We start from the raw sequence: 24,129 nt of genomic DNA on the forward strand, positions 1-24,129 counted from the left end.
CACAGTATTTCTCCATGAGGTAGGTGAAAAGGTATATACGTTATTTCACAACTTTTCTATTCATGAAATTTTGGTAACTTTTGGTGAAATGAGCTTATAATTAGTGGCTCATTTCAAGGTTGCGGATTTCATTTTTTGTGTGCAATATACCTGGCTTACATGCAACAAGGTAAATAAAAATAGAACTAATTTCTTTTCATTTTTTTTCCTTTAATTTTTGATTTTGGCTTTTTGAGGTAGTTTCTCAGGTTGGCTTCAAACTCAAAATTTCCCTACCTTAGCCTCCCTAGTACTAGAATTACTTATATGCCATCATGCCTAGCTAATAAATCTTTTCTTATTTCTCTGGAACCACTCTTATTCACACAATTTGAATCAGTTTTAAAAAAGCAACTAGGGCTGGGGATATGGCCTAGTGGCAAGACTGCTTGCCTCGTATACATGAGGCCCTGGGTTCGATTCCCCAGCACCACATATACAGAAAATGGCCAGAAGTGGTGCTGTGGCTCAAGTGGCAGAGTGCTAGCCTTGAGCAAGAAGAAGCCAGGGACAGTGCTCAGGCCCTGAGTCCAACCAAGCCCCAGGACTGGCAAAAAAAAAAGCAACTATAAGACAGCAGTAGGAGTGAGTTTGATCAGTATATACTGTAAATACGCATAGAAATGATATAATGAACTCCTCCTGTTTAACTAACATATGTTGCTAATAAAAACATCTTAAAATTTTTTTAAACAAAATGTAGATTTTTTTTTTCTAGTAGCATGTATGGTCCATGCCTCATAATGTCTCTGAAACAGAGAAACCTTGTAGTGAAGAGAGAGGTAACAAGGAAGGAAGCTTTATCCTTCTCTTGGACTATATCAAAATGATTATATAAATTAGGAAAAAAGTTACAAGTATAGGGCAACTCAAGGTAGTCTTAAAACTGAAACAATGAGGGCTGGGATGTAGCTCAGTGGCAAAGTGCTTGCCTAGCAAGTACAACGTCCTGGGTTCGATCCCCAGTACCAAAAAAAGAAAACACAAAAAAAAATACAGTTAAAAAACTGAAACAATGAATAACATGATAATATGCCTGCTACAGATACAGAGATTTCAGGAGTAAAAGTAAGGAAAATATTGTCTTTCTGTCCTTTACTAAAAGTCCTTCTTCTAATTCCGTTAGGACTTTGAACATTCCATGCCTTCAAACTAGCAAAACTCTTGAATTCATCTAAATTTATTTCTATTCTAAAAGTGTCCATTCTACCAAATCCCACAAAAGCTGCATTGTAATTCACAATACAGCTTCTGACAATTAAGAGCTGAAGAGATATTATGAATACACAAATATACCTGGGCATTTATATTTGAAATTTGAAAGTATAAAATTTTAAATATAGATGATCTGCATACCATATAATCATAATTATATAAAATTCAAAAAAGAAAGTAAAATGCTTAGAAATATCTTACTTTCCTCTCAAAACAAATCTTCAAAGTCCAGATGAACTGTCAGGCACCAAGTTTTAAATCCATGTTGTTATCAATTCAGAATCAAGATATGATTTTAGGAAATAAAAGGCTTATTTCTTTCTCTGCAATATGGCTGAGAAAAGCCACTATTTTTGCCGAATTGGCAAAATTCGTATCTGAATTCTCTTAAACATGAGAAAAAAAAGATCTCTTCTATGATTCAAGCTGACATGAAAACACATCCTATTGCTCATTCCAAATTGCAATGCTATGCACATAGTCCTCCAACCATTTCCTACCATTACACTGGACTCTTAGGAGATCAAAATTAAATATAAAGAAAAATATCACCTTGATTCTATCATCACCCCATTTAGTATTCAGATTAAAATACTAGTCATTTACCAATAGCTAATATTAAAAATAGCTAACATCTAGTTTTTCAATAAAGACAGAAAATTCCAAGCTTTTTTTTCCTGATTCTTTGTTAATCTTGACTTTTATTTTAAAAAGTGTTACTTACTGCTTTTGAGAAATCCAGGCATCCTACTCCACGCTCAAAAGTTCCAAGCCCAATAATTTGCTGTGTGCATAGACTAACTGAATCCCACACCCTGACATGAGGCTGCAGAGGCTGCAAAACATAAGGCAATAGGACTAACTGGTATTCAGGCAGATGTAAAGACATACCTCTACCATAGAGAACTGTCTACCATCTTTAGGGATAGTAGGGATTGATATAAATCTACTCATACTTAAAGAATTCTGACTATTATTTTAAGGAAGTATGTGGTATGAGTAGTGTGACTAATTTGAGCACTTACATTTCACATACTAATCTCTGTATTTCATGTTATCTAATCACTTAATTTTCATAATCTTAACTACAGGTATTATAATTATCATCGAATAGATAAGAAAACTGAGATAAAGAAACTTGACCAAAGTTTTGTTATTAAAAGGTAGTCAGAAGTCTATTCTGGGTAAATTTACTCTGGAACTATGCTTTCTTTAGTTGTTGTTGGTATTATTACATTATTATTATTATTTTTTAAAATAATTCCACTATATTGTCTGGACTTGTCTCAAATGATCCTCCTGTTTTGACCTACTATGGAGCTGGAACTACAGATGTCATCCACCACATACAGTTTCACTACTTTGCTTTTCACATTCCTTTCATTCCTGGAAAAAATATGCCTTAAAAAAAAACAATGGTTTCCAATAAATTGCTAAACTAAAATAGTAACTAAGCATGGTATGTAACTGGAAGGGATTTATCATGCCATCCAACCCCTTCTCCTACCTGTTCCTTTTCTTTAAAGAAACTGAACTCATAGAAAATGTCATGAGTATGGTCATACATGTTAAATGAGTCATCATCAGTAGTCACTGTTGATCTCAGAAATTAAGAGATGTTACACAGGCCAAATAATAACACTGAATAGTAACTGAACATGTAAGTGATATCTACTTTCCTATACATCAAATCAAGAAGTCTCATTGACTAAGAGAAATTGAAGTAACTTCTGATAAGCACTGAGAAGTTACACTACATAAAGAAAAACCTAACAAGAGTATTATTCCTCCCATTTTTAGCTTAAGACTTTAGAAAACAATATTTTAGTAGCATTCTTTCTGTGTTTTGAAACTTCCTTACATTCTATAATGATATTGTTTTCCTTGCTTACAGTACAAATCCTTTAGTAACTTTTAACAGAAAATTAAGTTGTGGTTAAAATTACAATCAATTCCATTCTAATAGCAGTATCACTAGAGATAGAATGCATAAAACTGTGCTGCTCACCCTTCCATCTTTATCCACTCCAGCTATCTGTCCAGTTGCGATCCTAATTTTGTCAGGATGTATAGCCAGGCTAAAAGGCAGCATTAACAATAATTTTAAATACAGGAAACATGTAAAACAGCAGAAATGTACCTCTGTATTAACATTTTTTCAAACAAATAGATTTTAGTCATAAAAAACTCACTTTGGCCTATTTATTTTTTTTAAGGAATTGAACAAATTTAAATTATTTGGAGTTGTATATTTTCCCTTGTTAATCTTAAACTAGTGGAACATCTCATTTTAGGCAAATACTTATCCACAACTTTTTACTAGCAACAAATTCAACTGTTTTCATTTGCTCAAGTTTCCGTCTAGTTCACTAAAGGTGTAATAAACTGTTAAATATGCATCTTTTCATTTTGCTACATAATCCTTGCACATATTAATCATGAATAATGCCTTAATATTTTAGGTAATTTCTTTTCTAGAGATACATTCAGCAGTAACTGCCAAACATTTTGTCATCAACCTTTTCACTAGTTACATTTGGTAAGGGGGAGCAGGGGAGCAGTACTGGGGTTTAAACTCTACCAATGACTAGATAGGTCACTGAAATGGTCCCTCAAACCTTTTTTGGTTTATTTTCAATTCAGATAGGGTCCTGTACTTTTTGACTGGGGCTGGCCTCAGACAGGTCTTCCTATTCCTTAAACAACTGGGATTACTGACACAAATCTCCATGAGCTAACTTTTGACTCCCAAGTAGCTAAGATTATGGGCATGCTCACACATGGCTTAATAAGTTTTTAATACTAAACTCTTAAGTAAAATTCATGGCATGTATTTTAAATAAAAATAGGAAATAGTGACTCAAATTGATCAAGGTAAACATGCAACCAATTAGCAAAAACAAAACAAAATGAAAAAGCCATAAATAATAAAAAATGCTCTCTTGTCTGTATTAGTCTTTCTGTATTTTTCAAACAAGTGGTAAAATAACTGAAAATATAACTTTTTGTTCTTTAGTATGTATTGCAGATTATTTTCCAGGTTAGTATTGAAAAGATAAAAATATTTCAATTTCTCCGTATCAATAATTTTATCTTTTGCCCAACAGAAATGAATCCCTGAGTTCAAAGTCCAGCACTGCAAAAACAAAAAAGAATTTTATCTTCAAAAATATTTTTCTAGGGCTGGGAATGTGGCTTAGCAGTAGAGTGCTTGCCTAGCATGCATGAAGCCCTAGGTTTGATTTCTCAGCACCACATAAACAGAAAAGGCTGGAAGTGGCGCTGTGACTCAAGTTGGTAGTGTTAGCCCTGGGCACAAGGAAGCCAGAGACAGTGCTCAGGCCCTGAGTTCAAGCCCCAGGACTGGAAAATAAATAAATAAATTCTAATAATTTGCTTGGTATAAATGGTATTTTGTTTTTACTTCTTTGATTATTAAAGAATTTAATCAGAGTTTCTTTAGTTCTCTTTCCTCCAATAGTTTATGTTCTGTACTGAGGCCAACTACATTAAAAGTAACTAAAAACCTAACATAAACATCTCAATATTTAGCTCACATCTTTTTAAACACTTTTTTTTTTTTTTTTTTGGCCAGTCCTGGGCCTTGGACTCAGGGCCTGAGCACTGTCCCTGGCTTCTTCCAGCTCAAGGCTAGCACTCTGCCACTTGAGCCACAGCACCGCTTCTGGCCGTTTTCTGTATATGTGGTGCTGGGGAATCGAACCTAGGGCCTCGTGTATCCGAGGCAGGCACTCTTGCCACTAGGCTATATCCCCAGCCCGCATCTTTTTAAACACATTTTTAAAATTACAATTTCTGGAGTAGGTAACATATTTTCAAGGTTCAAACACCAATACTATCTAAAAAGTATACTAAAAAAAATCTTTCCTGTCTTAACTGCTAAGATTTAATCTATTTACCTCTCCCCACTACCTTAAACTTCTAAAGGTAACTGTACAATTAATTTAAAAATAAATCTTGGAACTTTTCCTTTTTTACAAATGTGAAAGCCAAGATAAATGTTTCTTTTCACCTTTGTTTTTTTTTTTGTTTATTTGTTTTATTTGGGGTAGGGAAAGGGTCACTTTATGTAGCCCATGCTAGCTCAATTTTTTTTAATCTAGTTTTAGTTTCCTTAGTGCTGTAATTATAGGCATGTACAACTATGGCTGTTACTTGGAATTTCTTTACAAAAATGGTAGAAAACAAACATTTTCATGCTCTTTAATATTGTTATTGGAAGCATGCCTTCAGAATGTTGTGATAATTTGTACATACATTAATATACAATGTTAAATATGTTAATTGTTTCTAAGAGTCCAACTGTATTTATATAATATCCTAATGGTCATATAAGTCTAAACATTAGAAAGGCACCTTTTGGGATATTTATGATCCAACTCAGCCATGATCTCTCACCAATAAAACTTCCAGTCTAAAATTTATGCATATAGGAAACTACTTTCAGAAACCATTAAGAAATTTCTGTCCTATATGTATTTCATACTAAAGAAAAGACTTAAAGGGACTTGAGAAAGCAAGATTCCAACAGCAATTTATAGGGCTATATATTATAGGGCTATATTTTATTGCTGCCAAAATTACTGAAAGATGGTAAGACCTTTTCTCTTTCTAATGTATATTCTACAGAATACTCATAATATCTTTACATTTTGAGTTTTCCACAAGGAAACATTTGCAGTACAATCCAAATTTTAAAAATACAAAATGAAGATACGAGAGCAAAACTGAATGTGTCAAATGATACCAACCATTTCACACAGTCTGTATGACCCAGGTAGTGTCGTTGAGTTCTCTCCTCGTAATTAAATAGTACTACTACTGAAGCAATGAAATAAACTATTTCCCCCGTCGGAAGAAGGTAAACATTAGCTCGACAGTCCTTTCCTCGGTAACCGTATCTTAACAGAAAAGGGTTAAGGCTTCTAACAAAAATTCAAGGTGCTAAATTACTTTTAAAAGGATACTTAGGGAGGGGCTGGGAATATGTCCTAGTGGCAAGAGTGCTTGCCTCATATACATGAAGCCCTGGGTTCGATTCCCCAGCACCACATATATAGAAAATGGCCAGAAGTGGCGTGGTGGCTCAAGTAGTAGAGTGCCAGCCTTGAGCAAAAAGAAGCCAGGGACAGTGGTCAGGCCCTGAGTCCAAGCCCCAGGACTGGCCAAAAAAAATAAAAAGGATCCTTAGGGAATCAGCAATGTACAATGAAAGGATGACTGGACTAGAACTAGAAAACTCATCCCACAATTATCATTGTCCAACCCAGAGTCTTTAATTATGCTTGTCTAAGTTTTTCCATTTTACAGACAAATATATACTGAGCTCATAATCTAATAGGTATCAGGTACAATACTGAAAATAGTTTTCAACAAAGCAAATGTGATGAGGTGTATGTGATTGAGATTTATGTTCTGGGAGAAGAAAAAAAAACATCAAATAGGTAATTATGAACATGGAAAGAAAATTTACTGGCTGAAGTTATGGAAACAACTCAGTTGCCCTAAAATAGCCTAAGAAAATATGTTTACACACACATAAACACACATTTTATTTATCTGTTAAGAAGAATAATGTCATGGGCAGGAAAATGGATGGGACTGGAAAAACTATGTTAAGTGATGTAAGTTAGGCTCAGAGAGACAATAAGTACATGTTTTTTCTCATGTGGAAGATAAAACATATGAAAATACATACATATATATTTTTTATTTGTACACAAATTGGCTAAATAAATATGACATATACAAGTGTGGATTCTCATGGTAAAACATGTTTTGTCTGAAGTGGTGAGGCTTAATGCTTGAATGGGAAGAGGAAGGGTGATAAATAGTCATAATATTCACCATATATAAGTGAAAATAAACTAGGTAAAGGGATGGGGTAGATGGGAAGGATGATGAAAAGGGGTGACTGATAAAGATGCACTGTATTTAGAAACTGACATGTTCAACTGAAACCTCTTTACATAACTATTAAAAGATAATAAAAATAAAGCTGGGCATTGGTGATTGGTGGTTCACACCTATTATCCTTGCTATTCAAGAGGCTGAGATCTGAGGTGAGGTTTGAAGCAATCTCAGCAAAAATGTTGGTAAGAGTCATCTCCAGTTAACCACCAGAAAACCAGAAGTGGTGCTGTGGCTCAAAATGATAGAGCATGAGTCTTGAGTGAAAAAGCTCAGAGGGAGCACCTAGAGATCAAGTCTCATGACTGATTCCCGCCCCCCACCAAAAAAATAAAAGGTTTAATTAAATTTAATAATAAAAAATAAAAGTAAACAGGAAATTTAAGAAGTGACCGTTTTTAAAACAATGTCTGGCAGAGAATTCTGGAATTAGAGCCAGCTTCATTAATTTAAACTCTTAATAAAATTATTCACATTATACATTATTTCACAGGTCACACAATGTTTAATGAAAAAAATCTGAAAGGGAGAGATGCTAGGATTTGAATTCAAGGCCTCTTATTTGTAGACGTTCTATCATTGAGCTGTGCCTTTAAGTTTAACAAATATTTTCTCATTTAAGTCTTACAACAGCCCCATGAGACAGTTACTGACTTCTTATACAAGTGGAGAAAATTAAGGTTTATAGACGGTAACTACTAGGACCCTAATTCAACCACTAGTCTTCCAGTTCTAGTCCAGTATCTTTTCTGCCACATCATTACCAGATGCGATGTTCTTAGAATCCCATTTGCCCTTTGTGAATTACTTTTTTATGAATTTCAGTTGCTAGCAACAAAATATATTTAGCATGTAAAAAAGATTAGATAGCTTTTCAATTTATCAAGTAGCTACATTTATTTTACTGTCATATATAAAGGTTGGAAACCAATTTTTCTTCTAAAGACAAAGCAAATAGGTTTGTTGTCTTGATAGAGAAGGATACGCCCACTCCAGTTTGAGCTTCTCAGGAGGCAGTTCTGTTCTGATGTCATCATAGTTGTCAACATCAGAAGGAATGAACATCGTAATTGGCCGACCTCGCATAAACATTTTAATATATTCTCCTTCTGTTAAAACATAAAAGTTAAGTCACATATATTTTTGTATGATTGTATAAAAGTAGATTACTACTTCAAAGTTTTACTTTCATTATATGTAGCTGTTTTTGTTATGTATCATTTGGCATACAGAAAACAAAGTGATACTATAAAGATACATTCTAAAACACTGTAAAAAAATAACTATTTCCTTGAGGACAGCTATTTCCATAATTCAAACATAATTTATCTGTTCAAGTTAACAGATTTCTACAGTGCCAGGAAGGTTGAGATAGAAAAACATAAAAGAAAATGTTTGGTGATAGATATTTCTCTAACTGTTGACTCTTAACGGTTCAAGAGAATTTATCTGAATAGACAAAAACCATTTCCATTATGCTACTTGATCAACCTATTCATTAATAACACACACAAAACAGGACCCCACAAACTAGAAAGCTCTGCACAGCAAAGGAAACCATCAGTAGGGTAAAAAGACAGAAGGGGTTAATCTCTAAAATAAGAAAGAAATGCCTAGGGGCTGGGAATGTGGCTTAGGATAGAGAGTTGCCATGAAACCCTGGGTTCGATTCTTCAGCACCACATAAACAGAAAAGGCCAGATAGTGGCGCTGTGGCTCAAGAGGTAGAGTGTTAGCCTTGAGCAAAAATAAGCCAGGGACAGTGCTCAGGCCCTGAGTCCCCAGTCCCAGGACTGGGGGGGGGGGGAAAGCCTGTAATTCAATAGTAAAAGCAACAAAAACAAAATCAAACTCAGCCAGGTATATGGATAGCTGGCATGCCTCTAATCCTAGCTGCTAAAAGCCTATGATCTGAGGATCCCAGTTTGAAGCCAGCTAGGCAGGAAAGTCCCTAAAACTCTCATCTCTAACCAGCAAAAAGCTGAAATTGAGCAACCAAGCACCAATGGCTTATGCTTGTAATCCTAGCTACTAGGCTGAGATCTGAGGATCAGATTCAAAGTCAGCCTGGAAAAGAAGTCTATGAGATTCTCATTTCCAATTACCTACCAACATACCAAAAGTGAAGTTATGGCTCAGGTGGTATAACACTAGCCTTGAGCAAAGAAGCTCAGGGATAGATAGCATCCAGGCCTTGAGTTCAAGCTCCAGGGCGGGCACAAAAATAAGTGAATGGATAAATGTCTAGGGTCAAATCAATATTTGCAATAAACATTTTACAATACTTTATGAAACAAGAGATTGTTTTTTATTCATCCAAAATCTAAAACAACCACCTTTAACTCCATTCCACCTATCCCTGCCCTTAGCATTCCAATGACCTACATACAGATAGGTTTGATGTTAGTGATTGTAAAATGGTTACAAAAGAATGTAAAACGGAAAGAGAAAGAAAAGCATAGGAAATGTCTGAATAATGGGCATCTTGCTTGGCATGATATGAAAATAGTAGTGAACCATCTGAAAATAGAATCATTAAGCAGAGGCTGATACACTCTCAAGACTTCTAATAATGACATAATCCAGTAATTCATAATTCAGTTTTTTATATACTATCAGCTATGAAAGACAAATTACTTGCAAAATGTCTGCTATTTTTCAGATTAAAAGTTGTGTGCTGGGGCTGGGAATATGGCCTAGTGGCATGAAGCCCTGGGTTTGATTCCCCAGCACCACATATATAGAAAACGGCCAGAAGTCATGCTGTGGCTCAAGTGGCAGAGTGCTAGCCTTGAGCAAAGAGAAGCCAGGGACAGTGCTCAGGCCCTGAGTCCAAGGCCCAGGACTGCTCCCCCCCCCAAAAAAAGTTGTATGTTATGGGTGAGAAGTTCAAGTTATTTATATTGTTATTACTCACAATGGACTTAGCCTGAGGGTTTGATCTAAGAACAGGCTACAACCTCCCACACCATGGTCTAAATATCACATGATTATTACTTTTGAATCTGAGTGGGCAGTGCCTTCCTGATATTTTTAGCATAGCTGGACTTTGACAATAACTAAATGATTATCTACTATTAAATACCTTCCTTATGCAATTTTTCTTATCTATAGCTCCTTGCCTTTTTTTGTAAATTTAATCTGTTATAGGTGTTGATTTACTAAATATAACTCTCTAGTTTTTTTCTTTTAAGACTATAGTTCCTGAAGACAGAACCCTGTCCTTTGGAATTTTTTTATCTGATCTTTGATCAGAGATGCATACAAAAAAATGATATCTGAATAAAAATCAGAAGTTATTAATAGATGCCGTTACTGCCACTTAAGAATGTATGGTTAGCAAAAGGGTTAGCAATAGTATAAATACAATAAGGTTAACAGAGACAGCTCATAATACCATATAGATTATTTTATTAACTATCATGCAGCAAAATCAACTGGGAAATTAAAAGGAACTATTAGTGCTTGCTAATTTTTCTAATGTGATGCAAAAATGGCAATACATACTATGATTAAAATGTTTTCTCTTTAAAGTGTGAGGATATTTGCTGGAGACCAAACATATAATCTAAGCACTTTAAATGAATTTATAAATTCCTGGGACTGAGAGAGAGAAACAATACACTACAATAGAAGGAAAAAGAGCTTTGGAAAGGCTGCCCAGAATTTGAATCACAGCTCTTCTGTTCATTGGCTGTGAGATTTGTCCTCATTTTCTGGTATATAATACTACCTTTTATTTGAAATTATGATTACAAGACACCATGCCATGAGCGCATTATGAGGTACTTGGACAAATATTTATTCTGTCTCTGAGGACTTTTTTTTAAAGACAGGGTCTATCTATTCAGACAAGTCTGGCCTCAAACTCATACTCCTGACTGTTCCCCACAACACACCATACACTATCACAGGAGGCAGTAGCTGTCAGGTGTGTGGGCCCATTATTAACAGATATTTTCATTTTACAGGAGACATCTCTAACTTACTGTAAAATCTGCCAACTTGAAAATGTTTACCCCATTGTTAAAAAAGAGGAGGATATAGCACAGTGTGAAAACATACTATTTGCGTATCACATAGGTCACCAGTTGCTACCTCTTGTAGAAGGCAATCTTTACCTTGGGCATCAGATAAATAGGAAATAAAATAAAATAGGAAGAAACTCTTTCTAGTCCTTGACATTCTCATTGCAAACTTTTCCTTGTGACTATCAGGCTCTTCATCTTATGATCAAAAGATTTACAGTTGATATGTATATATTACTCCAGCAGTACTTTCTAGCTGTCCTCACTGTAAACTACCAGGAAAGCCAATGGAAAGAGACAGGTCATGAGATTAGTCAGAGTAAAGCCTGAGATCGATAAAACCAATAGGTGGGGTTTGCTTTCTGTTCGGTTTTCAATTTTCTGAGGCAGAGTCCTTCCTACTTTGTAGCCGAAGCTGGCCTTAAATTTGTCATCCTCTGCTTCTGCCTCCCCAATGCTGGTATTTCAGGCACCTATCACAAGTGGCAATAGTTTAATGACTGAGGGAAAGAATGTGGGGAAAAATTTTATTGAGTTACCTACTAGTAAGACAGAATTGGGCTATTATTAAATGAAATCAATCTCTACACTTTATCTCTTGGCATGGTAAAATTTTCTGGCACTCACTGGGAGTAAAGAACATACAAACTTTGATGTAGACCTTGGTCTGACTCAGCTTCAACACTAAAGCTCAAATAATTTTCTTGGGGGGAGAGGAGGGGTTCTTGTACTGGGGCTTGAATATAGGGCCTGGGTGCTCAAGGTTGGCATTCTACCATTTGAGCCACAGCTCAACTTTTAGTATTCTGGTGGTTAATCAGAGATAAAAGTCTCATAAACTTTCCTGCCCAGGTTGGCTTTGAACCACAATCCTCAGGTTTCAGTTTCTGAGTAGCTAGAACCATAGGTGTGAGCCACCAATGCTCAGCAAAATAAATGTTTATAATTGAATCTGATCAGTAATGGTTTAATTACAAAATAAGTTCTGTAGGATATCATTGATACTAGCAACTATAATAATAAATTCATTTATAGTTAATCTTTCTTCAGTCCAAGATAGTTGACCCACCAAAAGTGAGCCAAGAAGCTTATACAAGCAATGAAACTGAAGCACTAATAAGTCTCCTAAGAAAAGCTCAGGGACAGATGGATTCACATCCAACTTTGACTAGGCTTTCAAAGAAGAGCTAACAATTGTTTAAACTCTTCCATGAAACAAAAAAAGAAGGAAGGCTATCAAATTCGTTCTGTGAAGCAAGTATTACACTTGTCTCAAAACCAGAGATACAACAAAGAGACAGAATTGTAGACTTATCTTAATGAACACCAATGAAAAAATTCTCAGTAAAATTCCTGAAAATAGAATTCAACCGTATATTAAAAAATCATGATCAAGTTGGTTTCATTCCAAAGATGTGAGGAAGGTTCAACATACACAAATCTGATACATCATGTAATAAGGACACAGAATAAAAAAAGATACAATTGAATCAGTATCCGTAGAAAACCTGTGACAAAATTTAACATTTTGGGGGGCTGGGAATATGGCCTAGTAGTAGTAGTAAAGTGCTCATCTTGTGTACATGAAGCCCTGGGTTCCATTCCTCAGCATCGCATATATGGAAAAAGCCAGAAATGGCACTGTGGCTCAAGTGGTAGAGTGCTAGCCTGGAGGAAAAAGCAGCCGGGGACAGTGCTCAGGTCCTGAGTTCAAGCCCCAGGACTGGCAAAAAACAAAACAAAACAAAAATTTAACATTTTGGGCTGGAAATGTGGCTTAGTGGTAGAATGCTTGCCTAGCATGAATGAAGACCTGGGTTCGATTCTTCAGCACCACATAAACAGAAAAGGCCAGGAGTGGTGCTGTGGTTCAAGTGGTAGAGTGCTAGTCTTGTGTAAAAATAAGCTAGGGACATTTTTCATCTTAAGAGCTCTAAGGAGGCTAGGAATACAAGACACATATCTAAATTTAAAGACTACATATGACAAAGCTATAGCTAACTTCATATTAAGTGAGGAAAAACAAAATCATTTCCTCTAATGTCAGGAACGAGACAAGGATGATGTCCACTTTCCCTGCTCTTATTCAATACTGTGTTAAAATTCCTAGCCAGAGCAATAGGTGAGAGAAAGAAGGAAACATCATTCAAATAGGGAAAGAAGAAATCAAATTATCTGTTTGCAGACAATATGAACCTGTGCTTATCAGACCTTACAGACTCTATCCATGTTTATTGCAGCACTGTTCACAATAGCCATATGATTGGATCAAGTGAGGTGCCCAACAACATAAGAATGGATAAAGATGGTGTATATATAAATATGAAATATTATACGGCCAAAAAGAAAAATAGAATCATGTTATTTATAGGAAAACAAATGCAAGGGAGTACATATTGAGAAAGACAAGCTCAAAAAATAAGATACAGTACGTTTCCACTCATAGATGGAATCTAGAACTAAAAGATATACATATTCACGACATGTACATACATACATACATACATACATACATATACATAATTATTTGTATGGAGAAACAGATCATAAGTCAAACTAAGGGAGTATTTAGGAGAGGAAGAGAAAGGAAAAAGAAACATTTTTGTAATAGTTTTGTAACACATATTTCAAAGTAGGGGAGTATTTGGGGGGGGGAAAGGAAAAGGAAGAGGGTAAAAGTTTTGTAAGACATTGAAAGTATATATGTAAACAGCAATAAAGAACCTCAATGAGAGCTACTGACCAACAAGGGGATGAGGGTAGGGAAAGAGATTGTGTGCAAAGTGTACAAGTGGGAGGGTGTTAGGCTAACAAGGGATTAAGGAAGTGCAATACTATTTGCAGTTATGAAAATAGAAAAGTGCAACCTGCTAAAATTGTTTTGAGAAGAGGAAAGAAAGAAAAGGAGAATGATAGAGAAATGAGATAAGTGACTGGAATACACTGTAAATATGTGTGGAAATGTAACAATGAAATGCCTACTGTAAAACTGATATAAACTACTTTTTAAAAAAAGGAATATGGTATACTTTAAAAAAAGTAGTTAACAAGCAAGTTAGTGAAGATAGAGAAAAATGGGAATGACAATCATTCATTTTTCTGTTTACTACAAGAAAAAGCCTGCAAGTTATTGAAAAGACCTTACCAATATTTAAGCTAAGCCTAACTATATGTGAGAACATTGAGACCAAAGGTCTCAGAGTCAGAATATGTTAGTTACCAAATGAACAATGTTTAATAATCCCGTGCCTCTTAATTTCTTTCAAGTGATATTTTGAGCTTTTAACCTACATTCCTAACTTGCCATTGTATGTCTGTGATTCTTCAATCTCCATTGATTTGTCATTTCACCCCACTCTAGTCACTTTTCCTCCTTCCTCTGAGGTGCCTAACGAAACTTCTATTGCTTATGGATCTGCATTTTATAAATTCAATGGCTAATAAATGCATATGTATATATCCTATGATCAATGACCTACTTGCTATTCCTTAATATAGGAAGAAAGTACTTGCTTTAGACAGTACTTAGAGCCTTTTCTATTTATGAAATTCTTTCTGTAGATATTCACATATTTCACTAAGTTTTTCAGGGTGGTTCAAATATCACTACATTACAGAAGTGATTGCTCTGTATAAAACAGAAATTTTCTACTCCTTATCCTTCCTTAATGTATATAACCTCCTGCAACATTAAGTATTTATTGCCTGTTTTGTCTACATATCATCTGCTTCACCTACGTAGTAAGCTCCACATGGTTCAGATATTATAATTGCTATTAGCTCCAAGTGCCTAGGGCAGAGCCTGACAAAATAAGCAATAAATAATGCTAAATAAGTAATTGTACAAGATATGTACATATGAGACCTATGACAGCTGTTAGAATTACAAGACTTCAAGGCTTTCTCCCCCCCACCCTTTTTTTTTGGTTGGTCTTGGGGTTGAACTCTGGGCCTGAGTGCTGTCCCTGAACTCTTCAGCTCAAGGCTAGTGCTTTACCATTTGAGTCACAGTGCCAGTTCTGGTTTTCTGGTGGTTAGAGATAAGAGTCTCTAAGAGTCTCATGGACTTTCCTGCCTGGGCTGGTTTTAAACCCAATCCTCAGATTCATCCTCCTGAGTAGCTAGGATTGCAGGCATGAGTCACCAGCACCTGGCTTTTCCCAATTTTATAAGTTAAGAAGTTATTCGATTGGCTAAAACAAATTACCATGGCATTTTAGCTAGGATATATTATATAATAACTTTAAAGTTTTTTTTTTTCTGGGGGGGAGGCAGTCCTGGGGTTTGAACTTAGGGTCAAGGCACTGTCCCTGAGCTTCTTTTGCTCAAGGTTAGCACTCTACCACTTGAGCCATAGCGCCACTTTTGGCCTATTCTGTGTATGTGGTGCCAAGGAATCAAACCCAGGGCTTTATGCATGCCAGGCAAGTACTCTATCACTAAGACACACTCCCAGCCCTTTAATATTTTTGATGGGTACTTAGTACAAAAAAATCTAATTGTTTTTCAATTCCTAAGGGAGATAATTGTTCTTTCATCCTGTACAGTTAGTAATTTACTGAATGGATTTGATAGTTAAACAAAAACAAGTATTATTTTAGAGCAGTGAGGTAGTATTATAAACAATATGGAATCTGGTGATTGGTAAGCTCCTTTCTTTCACTAAGCAGATTTCTTTTCATTAGGGATCTTGGTCACTTAGGCTCTCAATATGACCAAACGTTAATTATGTAGTAGTTCTATATCAAGTGACATAAGCTTTACAATTAATATTCACATTAGAAATCTACTCAAACACATTGTCATTTGGCCTAATTCATAAAGCTACTAAGCAGAAGAGCCCATACCAAACACGAAGCAGAGTGACTCTCCATTCAGTATTCTTTCTACCACACAGCACTGCCTGTTCTTAAAAATGATTTCATATGTAATAAAAACTGTTTTTGGAAATAAGAACTCATTTTTACCTTAAAGTATGCCAATCATATATTGTATTATAAGAGAAGGAAAAAGATTCCTACCTAACTAAAGGACAGGAATGCCAGATTTCAACCTCACTTATAATTTCTATGTGAAATGAGTAACCCAAAGAAGGTAATATTTTTTATTAAAACCAGAGAAAGTAAAAATCCACAGAATCATTTTTAACTGGTTAATAACCCAGAAAACAAAGATAACTGTGACATACAGAAATGAGTTTCAAAAAACATGCATAGAAAAGAGATGCTTTCATTTAGAACAGCATGCTTCAATTAAATTTACAGGCAATGTAAGGAAAATGCAAAGCTGACATATAAAACTTACCTACTTCAAATTAAAAACACATTTATAGAAAGTCTGCTTTCTGGTCAGAACAAGCCAACAACAGCAAGTAGCCAGAAGTTACAATTAATATGAAAGAAATTTTTAAGAGGAAATGTTTTGCTAGACTCATATTTCCAGTCTTAGCATCAAGAAATGTGTGATTATTTGCAATGAAGCTGGCAGACAAGAAATTGCGTTAAATGCTACCAATCTTTTAAATGGCTTTTCTTTTTTCCCTAAAAAAAGGAGAAAATACTTTGTTGTTTTTTTTTTTGGCCAGTCCTAGGCCGTGAACTCAGGGCCTGAGCACTGTCCCTGGCTTCTTTTTTGCTCAAGGCTAGCACTCTGCCACTTGAGCCACAGCGCCACTTCTGGCCGTTTTCTGTATATGTGGTGCTGGGGAATTGAACCCAGGGCCTCATGCATACGAGACAAGCACTCTTGCCACTAGGCCATATCCCCAGCCCCAGAAAATACTTTATACTTCTTTGTATTGCTCTATTTTTACTATTTGTATTATGATGTCTTTACTGTTCATATTATGCCATCAGATCTCACAGAAATAAGATGTTACGTGGACTAGTTCAAATTACCATACTTCCTTTGATAAGAGGAAAATCATATAGTACAAATAATGAAAAGCCAAATAAGAGATCCAATAAGAAATTAACTCAGAAGGCGACCAACTGCGTAGCTTATTCTTACCTTGGCTGTTTTTTTCACGGGTTGACATTTTTGCTGGTTGAGACAAAAACGAAATACCTTACCAAAAAAACAAACAAACAAAAAAAAAAAACACAAGAAAAACACCCAACAAACCAACTAAGCATTTTCTTAAATGACTATAGTAATGCATGTCTCTTTCATCACATGAGGTAATAAGTGAAAGTTGGTATTTTTATCAACTACCAAAAACCTAAACTGAGCAAAGTAGTTTTAAAAAGGATTTAATTTACCTTGATTGACGATGACATCTTTATGCCTAAAAAGGAATTCAAAGAACACATTTATTTTATAATTTCATATAGCTAAGCATGAAAAAAATCACCTGGGGGTATTACCAAAATCTGAAGCCTAGGGCATATTCTAGTTTAAAATTCAGCCATTAATGTTTTTCAGTTTCTCATTGGTTTCAACTACTATACATTGTCCTATGAAACAATCATCTAGGCACTAGTGGTTTATGCCTATATAATCCTAAAGGAGGCTAGATCTGAGGACCAAGATTCAAAGCCAGCCTGGCAAGGGAGGAAGTCCATGAGACTGTATCTCCAATTAATCAGCAAAAAAAGAAAAAAGAAGTAGAGCTGTAGCTCAAATGGTAGAGTGCTAGCCCTGAGCAAAAAAAGCTCAGAGATAGTCCCCAGGCCCCGAGTTCAAGCCCCAGAACTTGCACCAACAAAAAAAATAACAACAAAAACAAAAAGGGCTGGGAATGTGGCTTTGTGGTAAAGTGCTTGCCTAGCATGCATGAAGCCCTGGTTTCAATTCCTTAGTACCACATAAACATAAAAGGCCAGAAGTGGCACTGTGGCTCAAGTGGTAGAAGAAGCCAAAGAAGCTCAGGGACAGTGTTTAGGCCCACCTGAGTTCAAGACTCAGGACTGGCAAAACAAAACAAAACAAAACAAAAACACAGAAAATAATCCTTACACACATCATATTGAGAAGGGGAAAAAGGGTATATAATAAAACATGAATTTGAAAAATTCAAACCAGACAAATAATTATATATAAAAGGACATTAGTTACAGATTAATAGGTAACTGAAAAAGTATACTTACTTGTCTGTATTTTTTATAACTTTTGATATTAATTTTGATGTTGTAACTGTTCTCAATAATTTATTACGAGTATCATCTGAATTTTCCCACGAATTATGTGACTTTTCATTCGTCAGTGGTCGTTTTATGCTAAAAGAAACACATTAATTTCTTAGAGAAAAATCCTGAGTAGCAATACATATAATCAATAGTTCAAGCAGAGCATAAAAACAGTGATTAACACTTCTTTAAAGCTAATCCAGGAAAGAGAAAGGAGGATTAGTTGAAAGAATGTGCCTGGATGAGTGAAGGAATTGAACAAGGCATTTACCAGTCTGTTTTATAATTTCTGTATTATTCAGAAGACTTGCCAAAACAAACACTGATTTTTTAAAAATCTGTTTTTTTGTCAATAGAAAAAAATTGCTTAAATGTCTGAGTCTGTAGTTTAAAAATCTGTACTTTAAAATTAGTCATTACTACAACGTTGCATCTTACATTTTTAGTGTAATTGTCTCATCTGATTCATTATATATGGTACAATTTCTAAACAAATTGAGACTTAAAAGTGAAATTCTTCTTTATAGCTTTAGAGATAATTTTTCCCAAGATCAAAGAAAGCTTCAACACACACAAAAACAATGTGAGAGCATCAATGCCAATTTCCTACGTTAATTGGAATTTTCTGATTTATTAGTAACTTTTTGGCTGCATTGCTAAGTATCCTAAAGCTCATCCAGTCTTCAATATTTCTTGCAATACAGTATATACAAAGAGCAATTTTATAGAAGGGAAAGTACATTTTCAGGAGACGTCAAGAAGCTGGAAAAAAAAAATCGATGGGACAAAGATACCAAGTCAAAGCAGAACCTTAAAGAAACTGACTAGAAAAGCCACCTTTAAGCACAAATAATTTGAAGTTTTATAACATTAATAAAGTATATCCAAAAGCAACCACAGGAGCTCAGACAGAAGAATTACAAACCATTTAGAAAGCATTAAGAGTCTGCAAGAGAAACAGAGACAAAGCATTTTGTAAATGGTAAACATGCATAAATCAAGAACAGGGTATTCTGGTTTTCCAAACTTATACTGCAGACTTTGAGGCAAGATATTAAACTGGACAAATAAAATGTTGATGAGTTTTTAAGAATGATTGTCATACCAACTTTATTAAAGTCCTAACCAGTCCTGGGAATAAGATTTCTAAGCAGATGTATAATGATTAAAATACATACCGTATGGTAAGTCTGAATAAGCATTTCTAAAATAGGAAATTCAATTATTTTGATTTTGATTACTAATAAAAGTGAACATCCAGCATGCAATTTTAGACACCCAATTTAGTTTTACACACATTGTTAGGAATAATTTTCCCTTCTCCCCTCTCAGAATTTAAAAATATTAATTATTATGAATGCAGAGAAAAGCCCTCAAGCAAGTCTTTAGCATAGAAAAGACCAAATCAACCAAATTCATTTCTCTACTCAAGCAAGAACTTATCCTCCCAAGACCCCAAACTGAAACTAAGATGCAGCCACAATGAAGAACCATTTGTCGAGAAGGTTCCTTGCAAGCTGAAGGTTGTAATGATGCCAAAATGGGGTGAGGATAATTATATATTGCCATTTTCTATCCATGGGTATAATTTAGACACCACTCTGCAAAAATTAAAAAGTATTACATAATTTTAAATAACAATTTGCGTTTCAGAGTATTTTTCTTTTACCAAATTTTATAATAACTTGTTTCTTTTCTAGTTTTACTGAAAAATTCTGACCTTAAATCTTTATTCCCCAATGTGCTAAAAATACACATCATAGCAATGGAGAAAAAAAAAGTCACTATGCTTTTCTCTTGGTATCCATGGATAGCCAACTTTTTTCCACATCACAGAATTTAGGTATCTTTACAACCATTCCCTAGCTCTGTACTTGGGGACAATTAAAACCTTTTGGTGGGAGTAGAATTCTTGCTTTCTGGAGTTTGTCTGTGTATTTGGAGAGGCTGTGAAGAGGGCTGGGGAGAAGGTGACGCTCGAATTTGTGGACTTTGATCATTAGAATGAGATTCCTCTTTTTTTTCTCTCTGTCCTTGTGGTTTTTCTTTCTTTTTTTCTGTACCACTGTAAAATAAAGTATAACATGGAACAATACACATTTAAAGAAATTTTGAAAATCAAATTAACAGGACTACGATGTAATTCAAAACCCTAAGCCATACAAGTAACAATTCATAACTGCTTTATCCACTAAAAATATTTCTTTGAAAACTCTGAAAGCTATTAAAATAAAATCTTCAGTGGAGAATTTATAGAAATACTAAAGTGGGATGGGGGTGTGGCTCAAGTTCTAGAGCACCTGTTGAGCAAGCAAAAGGCTCCATGTTTTAAACACCCTGGTACTACCCACCCCTCCTAAGTGTCTCCACCACACACACACAAAAAAAAGGTAAGATAATACATCCTATGAAGATCTTCTGGACAGAAATTACCTCTAATGAATTTTTTCATTTAGACTGATTATTCGGCAGGAGGAAGCTGCCCAACAGCAATAAACTCTCTTAACTGACTCCAACATACCCAAATTAAAGGATTAGGGACACAATACCCATTAAAAACAAACTGATGTTAAACACACTAAATACTCAGGTTTAACAGTTTATTCTGTAATTCCTCTGCATACTTCTGCTCCTGCCGAGGTATTTTTCCCACTTTGTTAGTGTGTTGGAGATCTACACAGGGTCTTGACTATGCGAGGCAAGCATTCCACTCACTACTGGGCTATATCCCTAATTCCCAACAATGGAGTTTTATTTCTTGATTTTTTTCAAAGAGGATCTTGCTATGTACTTAAGTCTGCTTGGAACTTGCTATGCAGAATAGGCTGCCCCAGCCTCCTGAGTACTGGAGAGACAGGTGTGCACCACAATACTCAGTTTAACAGAGATTAAATATTTTGAGCCTTAAAAAAAAGTGGTACTGGGGCTGGGGATATAGCCTAGTGGCAAGAGTGCCTGCCTTGGATACACGAGGCCCTAGGTTCGATTCCCCAGCACCACATATACAGAAAACGGCCAGAAGCGGCGCTGTGGCTCAAGTGGCGGAGTGCTAGCCTTGAGCGGGAAGAAGCCAGGGACAGTGCTCAGGCCCTGAGTCCAAGCCCCAGGACTGGCCAAAAAAAAAAAAAAAAAAAAAAAAAAAAAAAAAAAAGTGGTACTAGGGCTTGAATCCAAAGGTTTAAGCTTGCTAGGCAGGTATCTATTTTTGAGCCACACCTCCAGCCCTAGAGTTTAAATCTTAACAAGAATTTATGTTTCCCCCCAAATCTGACATAAACAAGAAAGGAAATTGACAAAATATACATAGAAAAAAAACCCTACAAATTCTACAAAACTAATCTAAAAAAACTAAATGAGTTAGTAAAAAATTTGTTAAATTGGGATGAGATAATGTCTTAAAATCACAGGAAAACTTTGCTTTGCCAAAATGTTAAATTTCTCAGTTTTTTTTTTTTTTTTTTGGCCAGTCCTGGGCCTTGAACTCAGGGCCTGAGCACTGTCCCTGGCTTCTTTTTGCTCAAGGCTAGCACTCTGCCACTTGAGCCACAGCGCCACTTCTGGCCATTTTCTGTATATGTGGTGCTGGGGAATCGAACCCAGGGCCTCATGTATACAAGGCAAGCACTCTTGCCACTAGGCCATATCCCCAGCCCCTCAGTTTTCTTTCATGATAACACTGACAATACTATATTTAAATACAGATGCAGGGTTAAAACAAAATAGTTAAGATATTTGTGTAATTTTATGATTCTGTACTTTTTTTTGCTGGTCCTGGGGCTACAACATTGGGCCTGGGCACTGTCCCTGAGCTCCTGCTGCTCAAGGCTAGAGCCAAAGCACCATTTTTGGCTTTTTCTGTGATTAATTGGAGACAAGAGTATCACAGATTTTCATGCCAGGGCTGGTTTCAGAACTGTGATCCTCAGATCTCAGGCTCTTGAGTAGCTAGGATTACAGGTGTGAGCCACTGGAGTCTGGCTGTACTTTGACTCTTAACAAACCACCTTCCATTCCCAATCATACCAGACAGTATTTACTGAATCAACACTTTTGCAATTATTACAAAGCAGAAGATACCAAGATTAGCATTCCAATGTTGAAAAGGCAAAAACTTATCAACACTCTGTAGTTCTTAATCAACGGACATTCTTTAATTTTACCATAAGGTGCATAGCCTATATGGAAGGACATTCCAAACTTTTAAACAAATATATAGAGCACACGCAATTTAACTACTACATTATAATAATTATAAAAATGTAACATTTTGACAGTGACATTTCTTTTATTATTTATATTAGTTATAGACATGGGGATTTTATTGTTACATTTGCACAAATGTTTATTTATACTTTATCTGATTCAGTTCTGACATCTGATTTCACACTAGCCATTGACCACTGACTTCATGTTCAAGTTTTTTTAAAAAATATGTCCTAAAACATAAAAATTTACCTCAAAAGTATCAGATTAAACTTGAATTTAAAAATGGAGTTAGAATTTAGTTCTTTCTTATGGGTCTTCAAACTATCCTGAATGCTAGATGCTAGTTTAGGTGAGAGCAGTACAACCCAAATGAGATTTTCTTTCTGGCTTATTAAAAATACAGCATCCCTGTGTCATAAAGAAACAAACTCATCTGGTCTTAAATAATGGAATCATTATTATGCATAACATTTATCACTATATGAAAATAACAGCAACTATTCAATAAAACTGAGTGAATCCAAACTGCCACTAGAAACATGGAAATTTAATAAAAGCTGTATTAAGAATTTTTACTACAAATGACATAGGAAAATTTCTCCTGAAAGTAGAATATAGGTAGTAAATTTCAACACTGTCTGAAAGAGAAACTGTAGATTCTGTGATAGTGACTTCAAAGATAAAATTCTAGAATTTTATTTTTAAATGGACCAAAGGGGAAAAATAAAGGACCAAAGATCTTGTTATTTTTTTTCACCATTCGATAAAGCCACCTGTTTGGATGAATATATACTGCACTTCCACATTAAAAATTTCAGGCACTAGCATTAATTTATTGAGGTAAGTGCTTTCCATCAGTATATTGTAACATTACTTAGAATTTTTCTCATGTACTCTTTGAAGGAAAAAGTTGTAAGATAATGTAATTGATCTCCTATGGTTTCTCCAACTCTGAATGGAATAATTTATTAAGAATTTGAAAAGAAAATTCTATAAGCAATTTTACTGTAATACATATATATAGAATCCAAATCTATAGCCCACTAAAACTTACCTCCCTCTTTTTCTTGCTCTCCTTTCCCATACTAGAGCCTAGTACTTAGCCTAGTACTTGCCACTTGAGCTATATTCCTAGTCCTTTGCTTTTAATTTTTCAGATAGGGCCATGCTAACTTTGTCCAAGCTGGCCTTGGACAACAACCATCCTACCTGAATAGCCAGGATTACAAGCATGCTTTACCATGCCTGGCATTGCTGAAACTTTTATATTACAGCAATTCTACAATTATTCTGCTCAGTACCTACTAGTAAGCAGACATACACTAAAAAAAAAAAACTAGAATATTTATAAAGAAAGAATAGAGCTGGGCACCAGTGGCTCATGCCTGTAATCCTAGCTACTCAGGAGGCTTAGATCTGAGGATTGCAGTTCAAAGGCAGCCTGGGAAGAAGAGTCCATGAGACTCTTAGCTGCAATTAACCACCAGAAAGCCAGAAGTGGTGCTCAAGTGGTAGAGTGCTCGCCTTGAGCTGAAGAGCTCAGGGTCCCGCCCAGGCCCAGAGTTCAAGCTCCACAACCCCCC

The 24,129-nt window shown here is 35.4% G+C and overlaps 1 protein-coding gene across 4 annotated transcripts in view; it reads right to left on the reverse strand.

Moving 5' to 3' along the window:
• Window positions 1-24,129, reverse strand: part of Eml4 (EMAP like 4) — a 136,151-nt gene that overhangs the window by 40,236 nt on the left and 71,786 nt on the right. Inside the window, exons 4-11 of one of the 4 annotated variants that reach the window (XM_048353049.1) lie at window positions 20,232-20,405; window positions 18,302-18,430; window positions 17,474-17,499; window positions 17,223-17,255; window positions 8,171-8,294; window positions 6,027-6,176; window positions 3,263-3,332; window positions 1,979-2,089 (exon numbers count right to left, since the gene is read on the reverse strand). In XM_048353049.1, coding sequence (XP_048209006.1) covers window positions 1,979-2,089; window positions 3,263-3,332; window positions 6,027-6,176; window positions 8,171-8,294; window positions 17,223-17,255; window positions 17,474-17,499; window positions 18,302-18,430; window positions 20,232-20,405 — 817 coding nt within the window. The remainder of the gene's footprint in view (window positions 1-1,978; window positions 2,090-3,262; window positions 3,333-6,026; window positions 6,177-8,170; window positions 8,295-17,222; window positions 17,256-17,473; window positions 17,500-18,301; window positions 18,431-20,231; window positions 20,406-24,129) is intronic. The other 3 variants (XM_048353051.1, XM_048353050.1, XM_048353052.1) reach the window with 3 other exon arrangements.

This window comes from Perognathus longimembris, chromosome 8, assembly GCF_023159225.1.
Source record: "Perognathus longimembris pacificus isolate PPM17 chromosome 8, ASM2315922v1, whole genome shotgun sequence".
NCBI lineage: Eukaryota > Metazoa > Chordata > Mammalia > Rodentia > Heteromyidae > Perognathus > Perognathus longimembris.